Source organism: Phodopus roborovskii, unplaced genomic scaffold (genome assembly GCF_943737965.1).
Source record: "Phodopus roborovskii unplaced genomic scaffold, PHOROB, whole genome shotgun sequence".
Classification (NCBI taxonomy): Eukaryota; Metazoa; Chordata; class Mammalia; order Rodentia; family Cricetidae; genus Phodopus; species Phodopus roborovskii.
Window position 1 is genome coordinate 41,435,942 of NW_026126517.1, and position 25,865 is coordinate 41,461,806.

Sequence of the window (25,865 nt, forward strand, 5' to 3'; positions counted from 1 at the left end):
GTCCTCTGCAAAAGCAATAAATCCTATAACCATCTCTGCAGTCTCAAATGTGGCATTTTAAGTAGCCATTTTGTGTGCATTCCTCTCCCCAGCCCAGCCTGATGATTGATTTCCCAGCTTTAGGATAGGTCAGTTAGAGAAATGTGGAGAAGATTCAGTCCTGAAAATGAGAACCACAGTCAGAGTGAAAAGGCAAAGGGAACCCAACACCACAGGCAGGTTCTGCACCTGTGCCCCAATCCTCCTGTCCTAGAAAGCCCCCTTCCAAGTCCCGGTACTTCTAGAATGCAGGTGTGTAAAATGAGAGCAAGCAAGTCTTCATTGCTCTCAAGGAGATAAACACAGTACAGACTGGATTGGCAACTGAGGAGTAAGGAAGGAAGCCAAGACAATCCCTCAGCTTGGGATGTCAGAGGTAGAGGGGACAAGGGACTGTGGTGTCCTCAGTGGGTCTGCTGGTACAGCCTGTGGAGAATCGAAGCAGGATTCAGGTCAAGACGTGAGGTGGAAAAAGACAGGGCTCAATGAATTGGCCTCCACTGACCCTGGGACAGAGATGGAGGAGACCCTGAGCTAGGGTCATGACAAGGACAAGATCCAGAGGCTCAGGTAAAAGATGAACAGAAAGGAGCCCTAGGTGACTAGGAGGGAGTGTGGAAGGCGCTGCGTGCAGAGTGGGGCGCAGGAGCAGTCCCGTGGTATCCTGGCGCAGGGTCCCCTGTGGGGCGAGGTGGCCACACTGGCGGGGCGCCCCCGCGTGGGCCGCTCGCCCAAGATGGCGATGGAGGGGCGGGCGAGCTGGCCGCGGCCCCGGCCCCCGCGCCGGCCCCCGCTCGGGCCCGGGCCCCGGAGGCCGCGCCCCCGCCCGCGGCGCCGCGCCTCCCGGAGCCACTGACGCCCGGCGCGCCCTCCCCCGGCGGCGGCCCAGGCGCCCGGACGCGGCGGCGGCGGCCCGAGCCCGGCCCTATGGCGCGGGCGGACACGGGCCGCGGGCTCCTGGCGCTGACCTTCTGCCTGCTGTCCGCACGCGGTAAGGGCCCGGGTGGCAGTAGTCGCGAGTGGGCGTCCCCGGCGCCGACGATGTTTGCACGCCGGGGGCTGCGGGGACTTGCCCTCAGGGGGTGTGTGTCCTTGCTGCGTCCGTGCGTGTCCCCCTGCGCGTGGACCTTGTGCGTGTGAGGTGTGCATGTGTGTGTGTCGGGGTGGGGGTGTCCTGCAGGAGAATGTGTCCACAGCGCGTGCCTAAGGTGCCGGGTGGCATCGCCAGCGCGCGAGTGGCTGCCGCGCTGGTAGCTCTGAGCCGGGCATGCTTCTGCCCTGCCCGCACGCGTCTCGTGGTCGCGAGTGTTCCTGAGAGAGCAGGCGGGGCGGGAGTGTGCTCTTACACCTCCATTTGTGTCGGGTGCGATGTGGAACTGGATGGAGCTGAGCTAATATTTGGCCCTGGCTTTTGGGGAGTGTCCTTGATCGTGGTGGGGGCGGCGGTGAGAAAAACCACACTCAACTTTGCCCAGTGGGTGTGGCCCCTGGGGCCAGCTAGGCGGTAGGGGGATGTGGGGGTGTTGTGGACCCAAACCCGGGGTTCGGAGGGGGTTGGGGGAAGGGCAGGGAACCAGTTGCTTTAGTGGACGGACCCAACACTCGGTCTCTGGATGGGACGCGTGTCACTGCTGCCCCACCCCAAAGGGCGGACCGGGCAAGCGTGGACGGGGTCAGCAAGGCCCTCTCCAGTCCCCCGGTCCTAGTGTGGGGTAGGGTCAGGGGTAAAGATTACAATTGTACACACCGGGAAAAGGGCTGGGAGGGGTAACGAAGTGTCCAAGTGTGTGTGCCAGAGCTGCTTCTGGCACCCCCGGGCCCTCTGACTCTCAGCGGGGTACGCGTTTGCGGGGAGGTTAGGTGGTAGGGCCGTGAGGGGGATGGGCTGCCCGCTTTGTTCGATTACTTCTTGCCTTCCCTGCCGAGGGGGGAGTTGAGGATGTGTCCGGGGCGAGTCGGGGAGGGACTTGGCAGTGGGGGTGGGGAGGGGGATTTTTCTCCAGCTGCTGCGGCTTTCCAGAGAGACTGGGCCAGGCCACGTGGGAGGGAGGCAGGGAGGGCGGCGGGAGTGGGGGGGGAAGGAGCCTCCGCCGGGCCAACCCCAGGCCCATCTCCAGGAAAACAGCGGGTGGGAGAGTGCTGAAAACAGCTCGGACCCTAGCTCTCCCGGCAAGACACGCCCCTTTCCCTCCGAGACTGCGACCCGGCTGGAAGCCAGTGGCCGCTCGGTGCGTGGGGCTGGGCCGCAGAACCTGGGGGCCCCGGAGTTGTCAGGTGAATTCAGCACCGGGAAATGACAGAGAGGTGTCTTCCGGGAGCCCAAGGATTAAGGAACAGTTGCTCCTCCCCTCCTCCTGTTCTTCCCAAAGCTCCAGGAACGCGGGATCCTGGCTGGCAACTGCACTCGCGCTTTATTAAATACTTCTGAGGCCTCGGGCTGCGGCACCGGGGAGAGAGTCGGAAGACTGGCCTCTCCCTGCTTCCCAGTGCACAGGCAGAGAGGAGTGTGCATTGAGATTCTTCTTAAATGGCTACAGCAACTACTACTATTCTTGCCATGGCTTAACCTCCTTTGAGTGTGTAAACCTCTGCAGTCTGCAGACACTCCTATCCATTCAGTCACAGTTATTTGTTGAGCAGTCTTTATAGGTTAACGTGTGCCTGATGTCCAGAATGTTATAAATAAGGTCCTAGCCCCAGGCAGTCAGTCTTAGGGTCAGGATGGGCGGCCAGGACTAGCAAGGTACTGCAGAAGAGAGGCTCCTGAGCCATACTGGGAAGACCAGAAAAGGTTCTGAAGAAAATGATGGAAAGAGGAAGAGCCAGTCCTGCAGAGGGAGGAGTCTTCCAGATCAAGCAGGGGGTGCCAATACTGGGAGGTGATTTCGTTCACATCATTGCATCAAGCTAAATGTAGCTGCCTGCCGTTTAGAATACGGGGTGGGAGTTGGCTGGCGGGGGAAGGGTAGGCCACTAGAGCATCAAGAGAGGAAGCTAAGAAGAGAGCTAGTCCCAGCTGGCAAAAAGTCCCACCAAGGTTTCTGGCCTGAGACCTTCCTGCCCCACTGTGGGCAGGCTTTTAGACCAGTTTTGCATCAGCTCTTTGTAGCCTGTTGTGGAGAGCGGATGGTGCAGGGCTGGTAGTCCCCAGCTCTTGGGGAGGAGGTGATGACATAGGAGACCGTGTTGGCAGCTAGTGGAATAGCATGGCTATTCTAGACATATTAAGGAAAGGAATCAGAAGGATGTGAGCATATATCAGTGTGGGTTTTTTTTTCTTCTTTGTTTTCAATTTCATTATATGTGTATGGGTGTTTTGCCTGCAAATATGTCAATGCACCATGGATGTGCCCAGTGCCTGTGGAAGCCAGATGACAGTCTCAGATCCTCTGGAATTGGAGTTACAAATGGTTGTGAGCCACCATGTGGGTGCTAGGAACTGAAACCCAGGTCCTCTGGAAGAGTAGCCAGTGCTTTTTAGCCACTGAGTCATCACTCCAGCCCCTATAGATGAGGTCTATTAGTAGCAAGAGAAAAAAGTCTAACATAATAGTGTTCCCAGCAAATTCAGCATGGGCCAGAAGGAGGTCTGGGGCTAGGTTAGGACAATGGCAGCACCTGCCTAGTCCTGTGACTTTGCTCTTGGGTCAAGAGATTGTGGCTGTGAGTTCATAGGAATGAGATTTACATCTGAGGGCAGTGGTAGGAAGCTGAGATTTTTTTTTAAAAAAATCTATGTGAAGGAGTGGGGCTCCCATATCCACTCAAGTCAGAATTTGAGGTTTGGGAACCCAGAGAGCTCTGAGAATATAGGAGCCCTTCCCTTACCTGGAAAGCCTCCTCCCCACCATCCCTTTCTCAGCCTTGAGACTCAGGCCCATCTTAGAGGCCAACACTAGAAGCTTTTTGTTTGAGACAAGGTTGTAGCCCTGGCTGTCCTGAAACTGGCTCTGTAGACCAGGCTGGCCTGGAACTCACAGAGATCTGCCTGCCTCTAACTCCCAGTGCTGGGATTAAAGGTGTGAAGCTTCTTTTAATAGTGACTGGTGCAGAGAATTTACCTAGACCTTTAGGTGAGCCTGTGTGTATTTTCATGGCCTCATTAATCACATATTTATATATGAATATTTTCCTGACTGTATCTCCTTCAAGCTAAGAAATCTCATGATTAGAGCATCGTGTAGTATCAGCATTCAACGAAACATAGGAATCTAGGCATTGTGGTGCCCATCTGTAACCCCAGTACTTGAAAGACCCCACAGGAGGATTGCTGTGGGGTCAGTGCCAGTCTGGGCTACACAGTGACTCAACTTACTCCAGTCAAAAAAGAGAAAGTAATAGAAGTATTTATTGTGAGTCTATTTTGCAGATGGAAAATCTGAGTGTTACTCAATTAGGAAGTGATCTGGGGCCAGGCCGTCTCCTGGCTCTTCCTTATAGGTGGCCCTGTCACTCTCCTCAGGGATTTGGTGCACACATAACAAATCACTCTTGCTGTGCTTCTACCGTAGAGAAGTTAGCAGCTTTAGACCTTAGTCTTCTCTCTGGTTGGTCCAAGGATATGGAACCCTTTCACCCACCTCCTGCTCGCTCCAGTGTCTCTGAGGTATAGCAACCAGACTTGGAATTTCAGATGCAGAACACATGTGGCTGTCAAATAGGCCTGGGGCTCCCAGGAAGGCAGGGGGAAGAATAAGGGGCTCTATGGAGAAGTCAAGGGGATGGGAAGTGGGGTTCAGGGAAGGAAAACCAGAAAGGATGTCCTGGGGTCCTGAATTCTCTCTTCTGGGCCAGGCCAGCTGTAGGATTCCTGTAGATATGGAGGGATCATTGGGGTCAAGGAAGCCACAGGCCAATAAGCTTTCTCCCAGGCAGAGGTCAGGATTCCTGATCACTTGATGAGGGGCTTCTTACTTTACATGACCTTGTTGTGTGTAGTTTTGAGGACAGAGCTCTGGCACCCATCGGCAGAACATATGCAGAGACACGGGTGGGCTCAGAAGAAATTCTTTAAAGCATATGCACCATATAACAGAAACAGTAATATAAAGGGCTCCCACCCTAATGATGTCTCTGCAAAGTTTTACTATGAATTTACTGTTCTGTTTCTGTGTGGGTTTTGTTAGCTTATCTCAGGTCCAATGTAGCCCAGTCTGGCCTTGAACTTATTATGTAGCTTTGAACTTCTGATTTTTCTGCCTCTACCTCTGAGTGTTGGGGTTACAGGGTTCACCATAACATGCAGTTTATACAGTGCTGGGAGCTAAACCCAGGGTTTCATGCATGCTAGGTAAGCATTCTGCCAACTGAGCATATTCCCAGCTCCCAATCTAGGTGGTTTTAAAGCATTTTATTAGGTGCTTAGTAGAGGCCACATAATATGCCAGGCAGTTTCTGTCTGTATTATAGAGATCATCCCTAGCTGTGAAGGGAGTTTCTATATTTTCACAGATTACAAAGCCAAGGCTTGGAAAGGTACAAGGGATTCTATGATATTAATTGAGAGAGTCTGCATGTCTACACAGCCATTTGAGGAATATGTATTGTGTATCTACTTTACACAAGACATTTGTTTTAGATGCTAAAGCCTAAAGGACAACTAGGATACAATCCTAGGAGATAATTAAGGATAAGCCAAAAAAAACAGGGCCAGCAATGTAGCTCAGTTGGTAGAATGCTTTGCCCAGAATGTTGGTGGCCCTGTGGCCCAGCCTGTAATCCGAGCACTTGGGAGGTAGAAGCAAGCAAAGGGATCAGAAGTTTAAGATCATTCTCAGCTGCATATAGAGTTCAACAACAGCTTGAACAGTCTGGAGTGTTAACTGCAGCAATCCAGGCACCCCGTTTCCTAGAGGCAGGAAGAGAGACTAATGTCTAAATCAGACTGGTTCAAAGCTTTCTAGGAAGAAGTAGCAAGGGAACCCACAGGCATCTCCAGAGGCTTGGGAGTGGCTTGTTTTGTATGGTTTGGTGAGCAAGGATATCAGAGGGACCAGGTGGAGGCAGGCCATGTTGATGTGGCTTTGCTGTCACCCTAGATGACAGTCAGTTTCCCTCTCTGAATTGTAGCTAGAGGGAGGCTGAGGCCTTCCTTGTGTCCTTGGTGCTCTCCTTCCCGCTGTTGGAGGGAGGGGCTTAGTATGTGGTGAGGAAGTTGGCCAAGGTTCTGGAAGAAACTGACTTGTGTCTCTTGGGAAAGAAGAGTGTCCTGTGGTGTCAGGGAGGATTGCCCTACAAGTTGTAAATCTGTGGAGAACAGCAAGAAAGTTCTGATGTTTGTGGCAAGTCATTGGCTTTATTCCCCTACCTCCATGCCCTGTCCTTCCTGAACATTCCCTGAAAATGGAACCCAACTCAGACTCCTGAGGACCTCACCAAGTAGCTCCAATCAGACTCTGGTCTCACTGGTGTCATAAAGCCTAATTTATCCTCTGAGGTGGGCAAGAGAACTCAGAGCCCAGCATGGTCGTGCAAACCTGAGTAAGAAGCAGAGGCACCTTTAATCCCAGCACTCCGGAGGCAGAGGCAGATCTCTGTGAGTTCTAGGCCAGCCTGGTCTATGAGTGAGTCCCAGAATAAGTAGGGCTACACAGAGAAAAACACTGTCTCAAAAAAACCAAAAAAAAAAAAAAAAAAAAAAAAAAACAAAACAAAACAAAAAACACAGGGGTGGGGAAGTCGGAGCCTGGCAAAGAAGAAGCAGAAGCAAGAGGGTCAAGGGCAGCCTGGGCTGCACAGTGAGAGCATGTCTCAGAAAAGAGAAAGATCCAAACATGCTTGAAAAATAAATCGAGGGCCAGGCACCATGTCAGCCTTTACTTCTAGCACTGAGGAGGCAGAGGTAGGGGGGAGATCTCTGAGAGTTTGATTCCAGCATGGTTTACATAATGAGTTCCAGGACAGACAGGGCTGTGTTGAAAGATCCTGTCTCAAAAAGAATAAGATTGAGAAATGGCTGGGGGAATCCCAAAAACAGAAGCTCTGTATCTCTGCAAGGGTCTCACCAAAAAGGCTGATGAGGGTTGAGGGGAACACCTGAGGGGAAAGCCTGGCGCCAGCAAGTGTCTCCTGGGCCTGTGGTGTGCTAGAGAAGAGCAGGGAAATGCTTGTACGTGTGTGCGAAGGACTTTGGGCTGGGTGTTAGGGGAATCAGACTTTTTGTTTTTGTTTTTTTGTTTTTGTTTTTCAAGACAGGGTTTGTCTGTGTAGCCCTAGCTGTCCTGGAACTAGCTCTGTAGACTAGGCTGGCCTCAAACTCACAGAGATCTGCCTGCCCTCTGGTTTGATTTTCTTGAAACAGGGTTTTCAGGCTGGACTTGAACTCCCTGTGTCATTGTGGATGACACAGTGTTAAGAATGAACTTAGTTAGGGGTTCAAACATGCTAGGCAAGCAGCTTTATCACTGAGCTATATTCCTAGCCTGATCTTAAACTGCTGATCCTCCTGCCTCCACCTCCCTACTGCTGACATTTCCTATTTCAGGTATGTACCACTAAGCCCTGATTATCCAGAGCTACAGATCAAACCCAGGGCCTCCAGCATGCTAGGCCTGAGCTACTTCCCCAGCCCAAGAAGTTTGTTGCAAATGTTTGAGTTTGGAGATCCCCTTCAACAAGGCTGGGAAACTGAGAAGAAAGGGAGAAAAGAAACTAACCCAAGATTGTGCAAGAAATGACTGGACTTAGAATCCTGGAGGAGACCAAACGACGGGGGTGAAGCATAAAGCTTGTATCACCTCTAATAGAAATGGAAAAATGCTCAGGAGACTTGCAAATGGCATTTGAAAAACTTCCCTAGAGGAAGGCGAAGAAGGCTCCTGGAGGGAGGCTGGCATCTGGGCAGAGTTCCCTGGAACTCCTAGTTGTGGGTTCATCTCCTAAAAATCCAAGGACAGTTTACTCAGATCTCCCCACCTCACCCCTGTCTCTGGTCCTTAGTTTCCTCACCCGTGGAATGGACCTTAGACTTCGGGAAGCTGCCACTGAAATGCGTCCACTAGGGCTTGTGGCACAGGCCTGTTCTGTTCTTTCTGTGTCTTCATCCCTGTGGGTTTCCTTGATTCCGCCTTGCTGGGCTCCTCTGAGGTACTGAAGCTAGACATCTGCTGATCCATGAATATTCAGGAAGGGAACTGGAGCTCCTGGGGCCCCCCTGCCAGCCACCAGCCCCTCTGGCGGCTGTCCTGCCCGCCAGAGCCCAGGCTGCTGACATACCCAGCAGCTGCTCGGGCCCCAACTGTTCACATTGTTTGTTCAGCACGGCAGGGGATTTTCCAAGCCCCGGACATGCTTTAGGGGGTGGGGAGGCTGCCAGAGGGCTCGAGGATTCGTGTTTGTGGGGGCTTTTTCTCCTCTGAAACCCAAGCCTCTGGACCAGAGCATTTGAAGCTGCTGGGCTGAGAGCCCATGCTTGCCTTCCACAACTCTAAGTTTGAATCATGGAATCTAGGGCTTTAGAAGAGAAAGGGCTGGATGCGAAGGGCAGCAAAGAGGTTTGTGTAGCTACTTGACGGGTGCCCAGAGTCCTAAAGAAGGCACGTCTGGGGCTCCGGGTGCAGCTGCGTGGTGAGCTTTTGCCTAACCTCACAAAGCCATTGGTTCTATCCCTGGCACCCACCAAAAAAAGAATAAGCTTCCCTGCTTCTTGAGCGTTGTCCATCAGGCTCTGGGCTGAACTCTTGATAAACAGCACTTGGTTGATTCCCACAGGCTTAGTAGCATCTGCATTTTAACTGTGTGGAAACAGAGACCCAGAGAGGACACCAGGCTGTCTCAGCTGTCAGGGGAAGCAGCAAAACTGGACCTCTTTCTCTCTCTCTCTCTCTCTCTCTCTCTCTCTCTCTCTCTCTCTCTCTCTCTGTGTGTGTGTGTGTGTGTGTGTGTGTGTGAGAGAGAGAGAGATGTATGCATTCATGTGTAAGTGTGCATTCATAGGTCATCGTCTTTATTTTTTAAGTGAGGGCATGGATGAGATGGGTTCACTGAGGATAATAGTGGCATGAACCGCCTGGTGTCCTGAAGTACCAAGAAGCTACAGCTCAGGAGGAGGGAGAGTTTGAGGAGGAGGTGGCCTAGAGCTGTCTCACAGCTAAAGCCTGTGAGCAAGGTGAACCCTCTGTTCACTCACAAGTCCGTGTGTTAGTCATGTCTTGACATCACTTGTACAGATACCACCATTAAAGCAATTTCATAGTGGAAAAACAAGCAAACAAACAAAATTTAGATGTATTTATTTTATTTGATGTGTATGAGTGTTTTGCTGTGTATATGCCTGTTCAGGTACAATGACCTCAGATCCCTTAGAACTGGAGGTACAAATGGTTGTGAGCCACCATGTAGGTGCTGGGAATTGAACCCTGGTCCTCTGCAAGAGTAACAAATAGGCTTAATGGTTGAACCACCTATCCAGTACCCATCCTTTCTTTTTTTTTTTTTTTTTTTTTTTTTTTTTTTTGGAGACAGGGCTCTCACTGAACTTGGAGCTCATTCGCTAAACTGGCTCCAGGGATCCACCTGTCTCCACTTCTCCAGCACTCACTAGGATTACAGATGTGAGTGCTCAGGATCCAAATTCAGATCCCCACAACTGTGTGGAAAACACCTTCCCAACTGGGCCATCTTCCCAACCCCTGGAAGCTCGATCGATTGTATGCCCAGAGTAGGACTGTCTTCTAACACTTGTATCACTCAGGCCAGCCTTGCAGCCAAATCTGTCTAGTAGATTAGGAGAGCCTTGTTGATGGAGTGGGAGGGCAGTGGTCTGGTGAGGTTCTTTCTGACCCTCCATCCTTCACATTTCTTCCCTGTCCCCTTGCCTCAGCCAGTTAGAACTGTCTTTTCCCTCCTTTATTATTATTAATAATTTTATGTGTATAGGCATTTTGTCTGCATGTATGCCTTGTGTGTGCCTGCTGCTTGCAGAGAGCAGGAGAGGAAATCAGAGCCCCTGGAACTGGAGTTACAGATGTTTGTGAGTTGAAGGGGGTGCTGAGCCTGAATCCCAGTCCTCTGAACAAATAGCCAGTGCTCTTAACCACTGAGCCATCTCTCCAGTCCCTGGACTGTCTCCCTGACCTCCTCCCCCCCCACACACACACATGGTTTTTCTGTGTAGCCCTAGCTGTCCTGGAACTTGCTCTGTAGACCAGACTGGCCTCAAACTCACAGAAATCTGCCTGCCTTTGCTCCCAAGTGCTAGGAGTGTGCACTACTACCACCCAGCCCAGCCCCTAGACTATCTTATTCCTCCTTGAATGCTATGGGGAAAAAACATGAGGACAGAGAGGAGTTGTTGACCACTGTGGCAGACAGAGGAACATGTATGTAGGGAAACACAGATGGAAGAGTATGGGATGTTCGTAGGATGGTGCTGTGTTTGCTCCATAACAAATATCTCTGAGCCCAGCACTTGGGAGGCAGAGGCAAGCAGATCTCTGTGAGTTTGAAACCAGCCTGGTCTACAAGAGCTAGTTCCAGGACAGCCTCCAAAGCTACAGAGAAACCCTGTCTCGGAAAACAAACAAACAAACAAACACCATATCTCTGTATCCGAGAATAAACTGGGACCCAGGAGAAGTGCTTAAGCCAAGGCATACATCTTCCTGACTGCGTAGCCTTCCTGCTTTGTGTGGCTCTGCCACTCCAGCCTTGCCTGATAATGGGGATGTTACTTCTGTCCCTGGTCTGCTTTCAGACCCTGTGATATTCTGCTTTGTAATGAGGAGTCAGGCTGAAGACGAAGAGGAGACCTTGAGCTACTGAGTTTTTATGGGACAGGCAGACAGCAGTTCAGCTTCGATGAAGGACTCCCATGGTGAACCACAGATCCATGATAATGATGGGCAGGCCCTGTTGAAGCATTAATTATGATAGGAAATATTTCCCCTCTGTGATTTTTGTCTTGATTCAGGATTGCATTCTATTATGATCCTTCTCCTCTTCACTTTATGGCAGGGGCAGTGTTAGGATCTACAGGTAGCATATACACATGCACACACACACACCACTCATACTTGCTTTACACTCATAGTACATTTCTCAGAGTTTTCCACCTATGGCCTTTTTCTAGCTGCGGCGTGTATTTAGTTGGGCTAATAATGGTGGAGATATCCATTGGGTTCCAGAGGGAATAAGACCACTGAGCCACCATCACACAGTGCCAGGCAATCTTCTGCATATCATCCCGGTGGGCACTCATGACAGCCCTAAAAGGAATGTTTTAAACCAAGAGAAAATTCACAATTTACATAAAATTTACCACACCATGTGTACAAGTAATGCTTTTGTTGAGACAGAATTTCCTGTAACCCAAGCTGACATCCAAGTTGCTACCTCTGAAGATGAGGATGACCCTGGACTATTGATCCTCCTGCCTCCATCCCTGGAATTTGGGGGTTATAGGTGTGACCCCCAGTGCTGGGGGTCAAACATAGACCTCCTGCATGCTATCAAGCAGTCTACCAACTGAGTTATAACCCCTGCATGGCGCCCTCCACCTGTGGTTTTTAATATACTAATAAAGCTGTGTTCCTTGACCACTGTCTAATTTTTGAGCATTTTTATCAAAGAAACCTCATGCTCCTTAGCAGTCACTCTCCATTCCTCTCTCCTCAAGATTCTTGGTAACCATTAATCTACTTTTCTGTCTATGGACATTTCACGGAAATGAGATCACTAAGTTTGTGGCATCTGGTGACTGGTGTCTTTCGCTTGGCATGGAGTTTCCAGGGTTCCTCCATGCACTAGCATGCAGAGTACTTCATCCCTTCTGCTGACTGAACAAAATATTAGTCACCAGTGAAAAGCAAACACTTGGGTCGAATCTACTTTCTGGCTGTTGTGATAGGCTGCTGTGAGCTGGGGGTTTTTTGGTGAGTGAAAAAGTCAAACTATGGGAAGATGAGACCCAAGAGGGAAGGAGCTTCTGGCAAAGGGAGAACTGGCTCAGATCCATACAGGGTCTTTCCATAAGTGATTGGCACACACCCACAGCCCTGGTGCCTCTTTCTCCTCACAGGAGAGCTGCTGTTGCCCCAGCTGACAACTGTCAAGCTGAGCTGTGATGTGGGGCCACTGCAAGTGGTCCTGGGCCCCAAGCAGGCTGCAGTGCTGGACTGCAGTCTGGGGACTACTGCTGCTGGACCACCGACCAGGGTGACATGGAGCAAGGATGGGGACACTGTGCTGGAGCATGACCACCTGCACCTGTTATCCAATGGGTCCCTGCGGCTGTCCTCACCTCTAGAACCAGAAGACAGTGCTGAGGAGGAAGCTTTTAGGACATGGAAGGTCATTGAGGGCAGCTATTCCTGTCTGGCCCATGGCCCACTGGGAGTAGTGGCCAGCCAGGTTGCTGTGGTCAAGCTTGCCAGTAAGTGCTTGCATCTGGGGTGAGTTTTGGGATTTGGAGATCAAAGGGAAGGGATGGAGGGCAGGAAATAGGAACTACTGCACCAGAACCAGAGCCCAGCCCAGGTTGTCAGCCTCCTCTCCTGTCCTGCCCACTGGGTCCCCTCCTGCTGTCATTTGCCCTTACTGTTCAGTGCTCCTTCAACTGTGTCTTCTCCCCTCATTGTCCTTCCCTGTCCTAGTGCATAGAGTGGCTTGTCTGCCAGGAAGGTGTCAGAGCCCCAAAGCTGTCTCTTCCTGTTCCCTACCACAATAGTGCCATGCACAGAGATATAACCAACCCCATCGTCCTGGCACTGACCCCTCAGGGCTCTCTAGAGCACAGGCTACCAAGAAATGTATCTGTCCTATAGTGTGGCTATGATGCGATGTTTGGCAGGAGGACTTTGAATGCACTCAGCACCATCTAAGCAGTAATTTCTCTCTCTCTCTCTCTCTCTCTCTCTCTCTGTCTCTCTGCCACCTCTCTCTGATCCCCAACTGTCTCTCACTTGTTCTGGATTCGCTTGGCTCTGTTCTGTGTCACTGTGCGCACTGCATTCACTCTCTCACACTCTCTCCCTACTATGCTTATCCCCAGCACTGGCAGACTTCTCTCTGCACCCAGAGTCCCAGACAGTGGAGGAGAATGGGACTGCACGATTTGAATGCCACACTGAGGGGCTGCCAGCCCCCATCATTACTTGGGAAAAGGACCAGGTCACAGTGCCTGAGGAGCCTCGGTGAGTGTCCTTGCAAGGGAGTCTGCCCCAGTGTGCAGGGCAGAGGGTTCTGGGATGTGCTTAGAACTGTAGGACTGTGATTCTTAGATCCAAGTGGCTCCAGTCACCTAAACTCACACAAGAACCAACTGCTAGCCTGACTTCTACCCCAGTTAGAAGGTTTCTTCTCTGGACAAAGCCACCCACTGGGTTGGGGTACATAGAACTAGAGAACAGTCTAGAGCCCTTCCAAGCACTTGTAGTCCACCACTTGCTTTATCGAGGACACTAAGAGCCAGAGAGTGGCTGTGATCTATTTACGACCACACCATGAGCCACTGGCAGAAAGCTGGCTTCTGCTCAGATTGCTCTTTCCAAGGTTCCTCTGGGGTTTCTCCCTGGACTCCTAACTTCTCTACTCTGTCAGACACAGGCATCCGATCAGCAGCCTTGTTTCATTCTCCTCTCTTCCTATAAAGATAGTGGCTTAGTGGAACAATCCAGGGAAAGTTCCATGTTGGAAGCAAAGTAGAGGAGGACAGCCAGGACATCCCACCCCCTCAACCCCTGCGCACGCTGTGGCCTCCTGGCAAGTCCTGATAAACACATAGCACGCCAGATCCCAGAAGCTTCCTGCCTTTGCGGCCTCTGGGTTGGCTTCAAGTGTTGGTCCTCAACCCATGGACCCTTACACATCTTTGGGGGATGTAGCTCCACAGGTCTGTCCCAGGCATTCCACAGCCCTCTCTTGCATCTGTCTGTCAGCTGCCTCTTTGTCCTCTGCTGCATGGAAGTAGGATCCCCCAGGCTCAGAACCGCTGGCTTCCAAATCACTCCCAAGCACCACCACCCCCAACTCATTTCTTGACTGTTGGGCTGCCCTGAGCCTTGCTGACTTTTGCTGAGTGATGGGAGCGGGAGGTGTAGAAAAATCACAGGACACCTGTGATCAGATAAAGTCAACAGATTGGATCCTTGTTAACTTGGTGTAGCTTGACCTCCACTCATCCTTAGTACATGGCCTCCCTTTCAGCTTTACTCTACCTGCGTCTGTGAAATGAAGTAGGAAGGATGTTCAGTCAAGTTGTAACTTCCCAAATGGAGTCTTTTTTATTTTATTTTATTTTTTGGGTTTTTGAGACAGGGTTTCTCTGTGTAACAGTTTGGCTGTCCTGTAACTTGCTTTGTAGACCAGGCTGGCCTCAAACTCACAGAGATCCTCCTCTGCCTCCTGAGAGCTGGGATTAAAGGTGTGCACCACCCACTGCCCAGCAGTCCAAATGTAGCCATTGTAATATGTTAGTTTTTTTTGGATTTTTGTTTGTTTATTTGTTTGTTTTTTGAGACAAGGGCTCATTGTAGCTCAAGCTGGCCTCAAACTCAACATTAGCCAAGGATGATCCTGAACCCTTGATCTTCCTGTCTGCTGGGTTCTGGAATAACAGTTTATGTGGTCCTGGGGATGGAACCCAGGGCTTTGGGCATGCTAGGCAAGTATTCTTAGCAACTGAGCTACATCCCCAGCCCAAAGATACATTTTTAAAATTCATATAAACAAAAAAGAAAGAAAAATTATCTCATTGCCCAAAACTACTGTTATCTTGGGGTGGTGAGGGGTTAATTGTGGGTTTTTCTGTTGTTTTGTTCCTGCCCCTTCCCCCCTCCTGTCTGTGTGCTTCCACCCCCCCACCCTTGACATAGGGTCTTGCTAGGTAGCCTAGGCTAGCCTCAGACTTGGGACCTTTCTGCCTCAGCTTCTATAGTCTTGGAGTTATAGGCCTGTGCCACCATACTTGGCCCCATTTATTAATTTTTGGTTTTGTTTTTCTGTCATTGTTAGGTTTCTGCTTTGCCTTAAACAGGGTCTCCATGTCTATCCCAGGCTTGTCTAGATCTCATTGTGTAGACCGGGCTGGCCTCACTAGAACAGTGGGGATCAGACTCTCTCTCCCAGCATCTAATTCAGGCATCATCCCATGGAGTACAGGCGTCACCCACGAGGTGAGGCTGCCAGCTCCTGGCTCCAACAGTGCTTGCCACCAAGTCCTCTGAAAAGTGATCCTGGTCTATAAATAGCCCAGACTCACATGCCCCAGCACATTGTGTCAGGAAATAAAGAAATGTCTAAAACAGCAGTTCGATTTTGGCCAAGGTATATATTTTTTTACATGTGTCTGGATATACAAAATGATAGTCATAAACTCAGCTCAGTGGTTATAGGAGATCCTAGGCTGTGAGCATTTGCAGTACAACTACACTGTCAGGGGAAAGACACGTATTTTCTAACTAATGATAACCGCTACACCCCAAAGCAATTCCCTGTATTGTTTGTTTATTTCTAGGCAGTCTCTTGTACCTAATGCTGGTCCTGAACCCCCAATTCCCCTGCTTCTACTTCCCTAGTGCTGGGATTGCAGGCATGAGCCACCCCCCCCCATTCATGAGATGCCAAGGATATGTCTACTCTACCAGCTGAGCTACACCCCAGTCCCATTCACACTAATTTTTAATAATAGGGTATACTTTGTCTTCCACAAGGGCCACTCATGAACGAGACTAAAACCTGAATTTAAGATTTTATGCTAAAATACACAACTTTACAGAATGAGAAGGGAGGTCACCTACCAACTAAACATAGTTATTAACATTTTGAGTGTCCCATCCAGGTCTTTTGAAATACATGTGAGGTTCATACTTGTATAAATGTGTTTGGAGCTTGTAACTTACATTGTCTATGTCCCTTGTGGAATGTGAGCTCATGGGAAGAGGGTCAGGGCTGTGGAGCACGCATGACAGGATCACTGGACCCTTTTACTGGATGAAAAAAACTGTTGCCCAGACAGACATGTCACTTGCCACAGTCACACACATCAGAACTGGTTCTCTGACCCTCTACATCGCTGCTCCTTCTGTGTTGAAGCCCACTGTTACAAAATAAAATGGGGAAAGGCATACACTTTTAAGTTTCACATTTGAAAATGTTCTGTTCTGGGGCTGGAGAGATGGCTCAGAGGTTAAGAGCACTGGTTGCTCTTCCAGAGGTCCCAAGTTCAATTCCCAGCAACCATATGGTAGCTCACAACCATCTATAATGAGATCTGGTGCCCTCTTCTGGCGTGCAGGCTTGCATGCAGACAGAACACTGTATACACAATAAATAAGAAAATCTTAAAAGAAAAGAAGGTTGAGACAAAAGGATCAGAAGTTCGGACTCATCCTCAGCTATACAGAGTGAGTTCCAGACCAGCCTGTGGTAACCTATCTCAAATAATTATTTATTTCACTTTGTAAAGCTCAACAAATAAGAGTCTCCAGTAATTCCCATACAGAGAAAACCTCATGCACTACCCAAGCTTTGTCAACCTTGGCTTTTTCTTCATGCATCACAACCTATCATTTGTCTATTTTCCAAAATCAGAATTCCTTCTTAAGCAATATTTTGTGACTTCTCCCCTACTAAACAATACATCTCGGACATCTTTCCAAAATCAGGGCTTCCAAAACCACATTGTAACAAAAACAGAAGGTTTAGACAGCCCTGAGCAAGCAGAGTCCCACCTTTCTTCTGGCTGCAGCTACAACTCTGTACCCAAGGAAGGAGCGTGTCCAGCCATGTACACGGTTAAGTTAAGCTCAAGGAACGGGTTTGCTCTTGGCATTTGGTGCATTATTTTCCTGGCAATTCCAGAGACCCTTAGGGTTAGAAAGTGGAGGCAATTAGCTTAGGCACTGTCCGACTGTAGGATGGAGAGAAGAGGAAAAGCTGTAGGATGCATCTTGTTTGGTAGAGTCTGGCATGAGGGGGCCTCATGAGGAGCCTGCTTGTTCTTTCTCATTTAATTTCTCATAGCAGTGGGTTGGGTACTTGCATCCCCTCCTGTTTCAATACCCCCACCTTTCTCCCTTAGCATATGTGTGAGTGGATCTGGAGCTAAGGTCAAAGGTTGCATGGGGGACAGAGGTTCACCTGGGGGACGAGGTAAGTACTGATAGTGACCCTGCAGGTTTCCAAGCACCTGTCTAGAATGTCTCCCAAGACCCTTCTTCAGTCCCTGGTCCATTCCACCTCTCCAACATTTAGGTTTTATCAGCCTCTGCTTCTCCAGGAGCAAAGGGTCTTCCTCCAGCACACAACTGCCCTGTCCCCCTCTGGTTGCCCCAGTCTGTACACCTAAGATTTTCCCCACTTGGAGCTGACCCTGTACAAGATCTCATCACCTCCTGCTTAGTTGAGAATACTCAGTGCCCATCAACCCAATCTTCCTGCCCTCTACCCAGGAGATCATGTAACAATGCCCTTATCCCACCCGGCCCTCTAAACTGCTGTGTGGATTGCTGGATGGGACCTACTAGAAATCACACCCCATTCCTTTTCACAGGCATCCCTAGCTCTATGAGTAGTGGGCTGAACATAACATTGAGGGCCAGAGACCTGGGTTCAAGATGTTTTACTTTGTAGCATGATGGCCTCAAGCTTACTATTTAGCACAGGATGACCTTGAACTTCTGATCCTCCTGCCTCTAGCTCCCTAGTGCTGTAACTGCAGTCATGGAGCATCACTGGTTTACACAATGGTAAAGATGGAAGCCAGAGCCTGGTGCACACTAGATAAACACTCTTCCAATGGAGCCACAGCCCGAGGCCCTGGCTTAACTGCTCCAGCTTAAAGACCCTAAGTGAAGATCCCACTCTGAGATTTGTTACCATGAAATGGAGGTTGTTATTCTCCTTTGTCTCTTGGGGTTCTTTTGAGGGTCAAATGAGATAAGGGAATAAAGGAATTGTTCTTAGGGAGAAGAAAAAAAAAAAAAAAAAAAAAAAAAGACACACCGGTAAGAGGTTTATGTGGCAGAGAGATAACTCAGCAGTTAGACATGCACTGCTCCTCCAAAGGACTTGGCTTTAGCTTTCAGCATCCATATCCGCTGCTCCATCTGTAATCCCAGTTCTCTTCTGGTCTCAGCAGACACCTGCACTAACACATGCACACAGAAGAAAAAAAAAAAGGTTAAAAAAATTCAAATTGTTGGGGCTGGAGAATAACTCAGAGGCTAAGAACACTGGTTGCTCTTCCAAAGGTCTCAAATTCAATTCCCAGCAACCACATGGTAGCTCACAAACCACCTCTGATGAGATCTGGTACCCTCTTCTGTCCTGTAAGCAAACACATAGGCAGAACACTGTATACATAATAAATAAATAAATAGATAGATAAATAAATAAATAAAATTGTTTTTAAAAATTCAAATTGTTAAAAGGGTATGTGTGCATAATTAGAAGTATGTTCCTTCCGGGTAGTAGTGGCACACTCCTTTAATTCCAGCACTCAGGAGGCAGAGGTAGGAGGATCTCTGTGAGTTCAAGGTCAGCCCGGTTCCAGGATAGCCAGGACTACATAGAAAAACCCTGTCTTGAAAAAAACAAAGTAAGTTCCTTATACCCCCAGCTTCCAGGCTTCCAGATCCCCTCCCTAGAGACAACCTCCATTTATGGGGACATTCTGTACATATACAAACTTGTGAGAATTTTAGTCTCCACCCAAGTATTCTGTGGCATCAAAGCACATTTGCAGATGGCTCCTGGACCTGCAGCATTCAATTTCAGGAAGTCCCCAAACCTGTGAACTCAGGCCAGACCCAGCTGTTTCTAGCCTCTGGCTTTGTGGACAGGGCTATAGTAAACACTGACATGTATTTGCTACACATGTCTGAGACTCACTGGGTTAGAGTCCAAGAAGTGCCAGGGCTAGATCAAATTCTCCTTGATGTCGAACTGTGTGAGCTTGCCTAGGAAACAGGATATGTTAGGAGACAGCTGCAAGACAATTGTGCCTTCCTCAATTTCGTTTCCCACCTAAGCTGTTACTATATCTTTTGGTCTTTGCCAGTCTGTTAGATGAGGTTGGATCTTGTAGTTTGGATTTGCATTTCTGTCACTGTGGGCCACCTCCTATATGTCCTTCCCCCACCTCACAGGCCCCCTCTGCTCCTTCTCAAGGCTCATCACTCTTCCCAATGGCGTCCTCCAGATCCTGGATGTCCAGGACAGTGACGCAGGATCCTACCGCTGTGTGGCCACCAATTCAGCCCGCCAACGCTTCAGCAACCAGGCATCACTCAGCGTGGCCCTCAGAGGTAAAGGGGACAGGCAAACAAGAAACCTGGAGATTTCAGGGGATAGCCAATTGGAAATGAAGGGGACCAGGCCAGATCTCCGGGCAAATGACTAGGTAGTAGTTCTACATGAGGATAAAACTGGAGTTTGGGACCCAAGATCCCAACTTCCGGTGGAAGGTTTCTTCCTTCTTATGGAGTATCTGTTCCAAGGATTGGGCAGGAACTAGTGAGCAGACAAGGTTATCAAAAGAGGGGTGTCAATGTCCCACAGCCTACGGTCCCTTCTGCCCCTCCGGGTGCCCTAAGGGCTCTGGGGGTCCTGTCCCACTCTCCATTTCATATGTGACCAGTCTGGCTCGATGCCACCTGTGTGCTGGTCCTTTCCTGGCTTCTTCTTTTTTTTTTTTCTTCCAAACTTGTTACATGTATTTTTGTATGTTTGTGCATACGTCCATGACACTCATTAACAGGGAACAATTTGTGGAAGTCATTTGTCTTCTTCCACCAAGTGGAAGGTTCTGGAATCCGACTTGTGTCTTCAGGCTTGGCGACAAGCATCATTAGCTGTTGAGCCGTTTTTGTAAGGCCTCTTTCTGCCTTTCTTTGAAAAGCTCCTGCTGGGATAAGATAGTGGCAAGGGCACTGGCTTTGGGGTCACAAAGACATGTTTTGACTCTCCCCATCCATCGGTGTGGCCCTAGTCTGGTGATGGAATGTCCAGCTCAGAGAGGTTAGAATGATAGCTGAAATGGAAATGGAAGCTGTTTGGCCAAACAGATCTTACTTCGAGCCTCCCCCAAGGTCGCTCACTTATGCCATCCTTCCCTTTCGCTGGTCCCATCCTCTTGTCCTCGGGGTTCTTTGGGCTGCTGCTCTGGGGCGACTTTGCGCTCTCTTCTGTACTGGGCCTCTGCCTCCCCCTACTGGGCAAACAAGGTGTTCACCATTCTGAGGCTCGGAGAGAGCATTGGATACAGAAAATAGAGCGTGAAGATCCCGGGCTAAAAACTGGAGCCCACCCCTTGATTTTGCATTTAGGACCCCCAGACACTTTGAGAAAGGGACCTGCGTAACTCACACAACACCTTATAGGTTATATATATCTGCCTCTGTAGATCTAGGCAGTGCTAGATCTAGAACTCAGCGCTGGGTCCAAAGCAGAGGCCCCGTGGGATGGATTTGGGAGGGAAATATGGGTGTGATCTGCAGCAGACATTTGCGGGGTGGGGTTCACTTGTGTTGGAGAGTGTTCTTCTGGCTTCAAGAGACAGAGCCCTGAGGCCCAGGCCAGCTCTATTGAACTTGGTAGCTGCTTTCCCCTTCTGACAGAAGGAATCCTGATGTCCCCTGCTCCCTTGCCTCAGTCATTACAGGAGCAGCAGGTGGCAGGCAGATCCCGCCCTCCTATTGTCTCTCCAGGGTCCTTAGAGGCTACCAGGGGCCAGGATGTGGTCATTGTGGCGGCCCCAGAGAACACTACGGTGGTGTCTGGACAGAGTGTAGTGATGGAGTGTGTGGCCTCCGCTGACCCCACGCCTTTTGTGTCCTGGGTCCGACAGGGTGAGTGTGGAGGGAAGAGGAGGAGGAGACTGGGGCGTGGGCAGGATGGTACTGTCTCATGGACTCTAAGACAGGAGCTACCTAAAAATGGAAGGAGAGAGCTGACTCCAAAAAAGTTGTTCTTTACCTCCATAAGCACTTTCTAGCATGTCCAACATGTACATTTATGCAATAATAAAGTGTAAAGAAGGTTGTCTTTAATCCAAGCACAGAGGCAGGCAGATCTCTGAGTTCCAGGACAGCCTGGTCTACAGAGTGAGCTCCAGGAAATCCAGGGCTGTTACATAGAGAAACCACTGTCTCAAAAAATAAAAACAGCAAAAAAGAAGGTTGTATTAAATGTGTGCCCCTTGCACTAGAGGCCATCTAATCAGTCTGCCCACCGCCCATCTCTCATCTGCCATCTACCTAGGGGACCAGAGAAACTGGGATTCATGCCTGCCACGGTGATGCTGCTTTGCTGGGTGGGGAGGGGTACAGAGGGATTCCCTTAGTAACAGAGGGAGTGGAAAGACAGCCCCAGTGTCCCCATCCAGCCTGCTCCTTCTCTGTCCCCAGATGGAAAGCCTATCTCCACGGATGTCATCGTTCTGGGCCGAACCAATCTACTCATCGCCAGTGCACAGCCCAGGCACTCTGGTGTTTATGTCTGCCGGGCCAACAAGCCCCGCACACGCGACTTCGCCACAGCTGCGGCTGAGCTCCGAGTTCTGGGTGAGGGCTGGATCTGTGTCACTAGGGACGGGTGGGCGAGTGGGTGTCAGAGGGAGGAGGGGGGGGTTCTAGAAGATGGAAGTTGGAAAGGGATAACATGGAAGGGGTCTTTATTTATTTACTAATGGTGACTGTTGGAAGACTGGACTCTAGCTGGAGGATAGAGTAGAGAAGAGTTGAGACAGGGATGGAGAGGGGTGTGTAAGGCCTGGCTTGGGTAAAGGACAGTGAGAGAGTGGGCAAGCTGGAGAGGGGTAAGGTTATGGGAGAAGATAGTGGAATGGTCTGGATTGTGTGAAGCCTAGGAGCCAGAATCGGGACGTGGTAGCACTTGCCTGTTATCCCATCACTTGGAAGGCTATAGCAGGAGTATGAGTTCGATGCTGGAAGAGAGGAAGGCCAGGAGCAGGAGGGGCCAGGGCAAGTGGGCAGGCGGGTGGACCTGAGCTTGGCCCGGGTAATTAGGGGAGAGGACCTCCGGAAGAGGCTGGGGGCGCGGTATTAGGACCGACCTCTTGTCAGAGTCTCCCTCCTGCTCCCAGGGGCTCCTGCTATCTCTCAAGCGCCAGAGGCATTGTCGCGGACGCGAGCCAGCACCGCGCGTTTCGTGTGCCGCGCATCGGGGGAGCCACGGCCCGCGCTACGCTGGCTGCACGACGGAGCGCCTCTAAGACCCAACGGGCGTGTCAAGGTGCAGGGCGGTGGCGGCAGCTTGGTCATCACGCAGATTGGCCTGCAGGACGCCGGCTACTACCAGTGCGTAGCGGAGAACAGCGCGGGAACCGCGTGTGCCGCTGCGCCCCTGGCGGTGGTGGTGCGCGAAGGACTGCCCAGCGCCCCTACTCGAGTCACGGCCACGCCGCTGAGCAGCTCCGCTGTTCTGGTGGCCTGGGAGCGGCCTGAACTGCACAGCGAGCAAATCATTGGCTTTTCCCTTCACTACCAAAAGGCAAGGGGTATGTCTACTCAAAATCAAGTGGCCCTACTTAGGGCAACCACGGATTAGATGACTAAAGAATTGCCTGGTGGGGACCGCTGTGGGTGAGGTGAGGGGATGGGAGGCAGTGACCTTCAGTCTAGTATTAGAGTTCAGAGAGTGTACACCCTCCTTCCCCTGAGAGGATGCTTGTCTTTACACGGTTAATGGAGCCATCTTCCACCCCAGCTAACTAACTGCAAAAGTAGCTACTTCAATTAGACAGCACACGAAACTTCTGGAATTAATACAATGGGTAGTCTAGATGGCAAGGGCATTTATACCCTTCAGCCTAGATTGTCTTTGACGATATAGCTATACATAGGCTGTTAGGATCCCTAAACCAGCTCTAACTGGTCAGAACTGGAATGGGCTGTGACAGTCCATTTGTCCCCTGTGCCACTACTGCAGGAGTGGACAATGTGGAGTACCAGTTTGCAGTGAACAATGACACCACGGAGCTGCAGGTTCGGGACCTAGAACCCAACACGGATTATGAATTCTACGTGGTGGCCTACTCTCAGCTAGGGGCTAGCCGTACCTCCAGCCCAGCCCTGGTGCACACACTGGACGATGGTAGGACCTGTGAACCTGCAGTGGCCTGGAACCCAGAGAGCCCCGCCCAGAGACAGTGCACCCTAAGGACATCTTCCTTGCCTTGTGATGTCTTTTGTGCCCTGTAATGGAGTGGGCAGGGTTTCTTCTTCACAGTGTAAAATGGGGAAACTGAGGATCAGAAAATGAAAGTGATTTGCCCCAGGTCAGTAGGACAGCTGGGACTTGAGCCCAGCTCTTGTGAGACCCTGTATCATACGATCATCCTTCCTTATACCCATGCCCCATCCAACCATTGGATATAGAAGCTTCTGACCCACACTGTTTCTTAGCCTTGGAGTAGGAAGGATGTCTCCTCATCCTCCAGCTTGGGGCTCCCCTGAGAGACGCCCGTCCCTACCTCAGATCCCAGGCCTGGGCCTGCTTGTGACTTGCTGTGTGACCTGGGCAAGTCTCTGCGCACTTCTGGCCTTGCCTTCCACATGCATCAGTGGAGGGGAGCTCATGCTGTTGTTCTTCTGTCCTCAGTTCCCAGTGCAGCACCCCAGCTCACCCTGTCCAGCCCCAACCCCTCAGACATCAGGGTGGCATGGCTGCCCCTGCCCTCTGGCCTGAGCAACGGGCAGGTGGTGAAGTACAAGATAGAGTACGGTTTGGGAAAGGAAGGTGAGTGGAACTGGGAAGTTGTCGGTGGGAATGGGGATTCTCCACCAGATGTGGGAGCCCGTCCCAGCAGGGGCGTGGGAAAAACAGTGGCTAGAGAGATAGCTCGATGCATAAAGTACTTGTGCAAGCCCAAGGACACCAGTTCAGTCCCATCTTGGCATGGTGGTGATGCCGGCTTGTAATCCCAGTGCAGGGGAGATGGAGACCGGAGGACCCCTAGTACTCACTGGTGAGTTCCAGGCCAGTGAGAGACCCTGCTGCAAAAGATGCTCAGTACAGTACCAGAGAAATGACAGCAGAGCTTGTTATTTGACATGTACCTACATATATGTGAATACAGTCAAGTGGGGGGGCGGTAGAGGAAAAGAGGGTCAGTAGCTCAGGCAAGGTAAGGAGGTGCCATGTGTATAGTCAGTGGACCCTCTGACTCAGTTTCCTTTCTGTGAAGCATGCAGCTCACCTAGTCGACCCTTGGAGCCCTTCTAGTTTAAGCACCAGAGGAGAGATGGGATTCTACAGGTGTGCATGTGGGGCATCGGATGGTCCTGCTGGGGAGATGGTAGTGGTCTGGGGGAGGTGATATGGTTCGAAAAGGAATGGAGAATGTGGAAAGAAAAGTGGCTTCAGTGATGGTAAAGCTAAAGAGAGACAGGAGGCTGACCCAAGGCAGCAGCCAGGGCTCCTGCCCCCAGGTTCTGTTGAGTGCCTTTAGCTGGTCCTCATGCCCAAACAAGGGGTGTATACTGCTTACTTTGACAGTGCACAGGGAGGAGAGCATCCCTTGGTCTTTCCATGCTGAATCAAGGTCAGTGGGCTTCAGCAGCTGGAGCTAGAGGCCCCGGGGTAACCTGGAGGCATGGAGGGGTCAAGCTGCCTCCATGCCGAGGGGTCCATGCCCAGAGAACCTCAGGACCTGAAGTGGAAGCCAGTGTGGTAAGTTTAAAGATCATGGTCCCCAGAAGAAGGACACCAAGCAGCCCATCTCTTTTGTCCCAGAAGATCAGGTTTTCTCTACTGAGGTGCCTGGAAATGAGACACAACTTACGTTAAACTCACTTCAGCCGAACAAGGTGTACCGAGTCCGGATTTCAGCTGGCACGGGGGCCGGCTATGGAGTCCCTTCCCAGTGGATGCAGCACCGGACACCCGGTGTGCACAACCAGAGCCATGGTATGGAGCTACAGGGGCATACCTGGACAATGGGTACGAGTGTTCTGTGGCCTTGGAACCCCCAGGCCACCTCAGCCCAGAACTGTTATTGCCATCCACCTCCCATACCCCTACCTGTTGCACACACACTTGATGCAACAGGAAGCCTGGGTGTGGGAGTGAAGGGCTGGGTTCAAGTACCTCTCTGTTCACTTTATGACCTTTGACAAATCACTCACTTCTCTATAGCTTCATTACTACTATAAGGGGCAGCAGCCCCTTATATCATACATAAAGGGGTTGGCACAGAATAGGAACTCAGGTGGAGGATATGGTTCATTTGGTAGATTGCTTGTCTAGCATGCACAAAGCTCTAGATTCCATCCCCAACACTGCATAAACTCAGCATGGTGGCACATGCCTGTGATCCCAGCAGAAGGATCAGAAGGTCAAGATCTGCCTCATCTACGTAGTGAGTTTGGGACCATTCTGGGATGCACAAAGAAAGGAAGGAACCTATTAAATAGTAGCTAGTTTTGCCTAGAGGCTCAGAGTAGAGTAATTAAATGCCTACAAAGTCGACTACCATTTTCAGACATCTGGAAAGTTACTTGGCTTTCTGAGTTCATTTTCTATCTGTAAGATAATAGTTTCCCCCCCCCCCAGATTATAGGGTTACAAGAATGCTGCCAAGATGGCCCAGCTAGTAAAGGGGCTTGCTCCTTTTTCTGGGGGTCAGACTCCCATTATCTCCCCAGAATCTATACGGTGGCAGGAAAGAAATGACTTCACAACTTGTCCTCAGGCCTCCACACACAAACACACAGATAGGTGATAGAAAGATGGATACTTAAAAATTTTTTTAAATATATACAAAGTGTTTGTAACAGTGTCTTACACATAGCCAGCCTTCTATTCTTGCGCTCCGAGTAAGGCTCCTCACTCTAATGGTTCCAGACCGGCTTCCTTACCTCAACAGT

General features: G+C 50.4%; 1 protein-coding gene across 1 annotated transcript in view; it reads left to right on the plus strand.

The window, feature by feature from the left end:
• Nucleotides 1-882: 882 nt before the first annotated feature.
• Igdcc4 (immunoglobulin superfamily DCC subclass member 4) overlaps nt 883-25,865 on the plus strand; it is a 33,463-nt gene continuing 8,480 nt past the window's right edge. The window contains exons 1-10 of the mRNA XM_051197775.1: nt 883-1,030; nt 12,056-12,409; nt 13,028-13,169; nt 19,147-19,283; nt 20,685-20,825; nt 21,384-21,539; nt 22,082-22,495; nt 22,927-23,091; nt 23,599-23,736; nt 24,733-24,906. Coding sequence (XP_051053732.1) covers nt 967-1,030; nt 12,056-12,409; nt 13,028-13,169; nt 19,147-19,283; nt 20,685-20,825; nt 21,384-21,539; nt 22,082-22,495; nt 22,927-23,091; nt 23,599-23,736; nt 24,733-24,906 — 1,885 coding nt within the window. The 5' untranslated portion in view covers nt 883-966. The remainder of the gene's footprint in view (nt 1,031-12,055; nt 12,410-13,027; nt 13,170-19,146; nt 19,284-20,684; nt 20,826-21,383; nt 21,540-22,081; nt 22,496-22,926; nt 23,092-23,598; nt 23,737-24,732; nt 24,907-25,865) is intronic.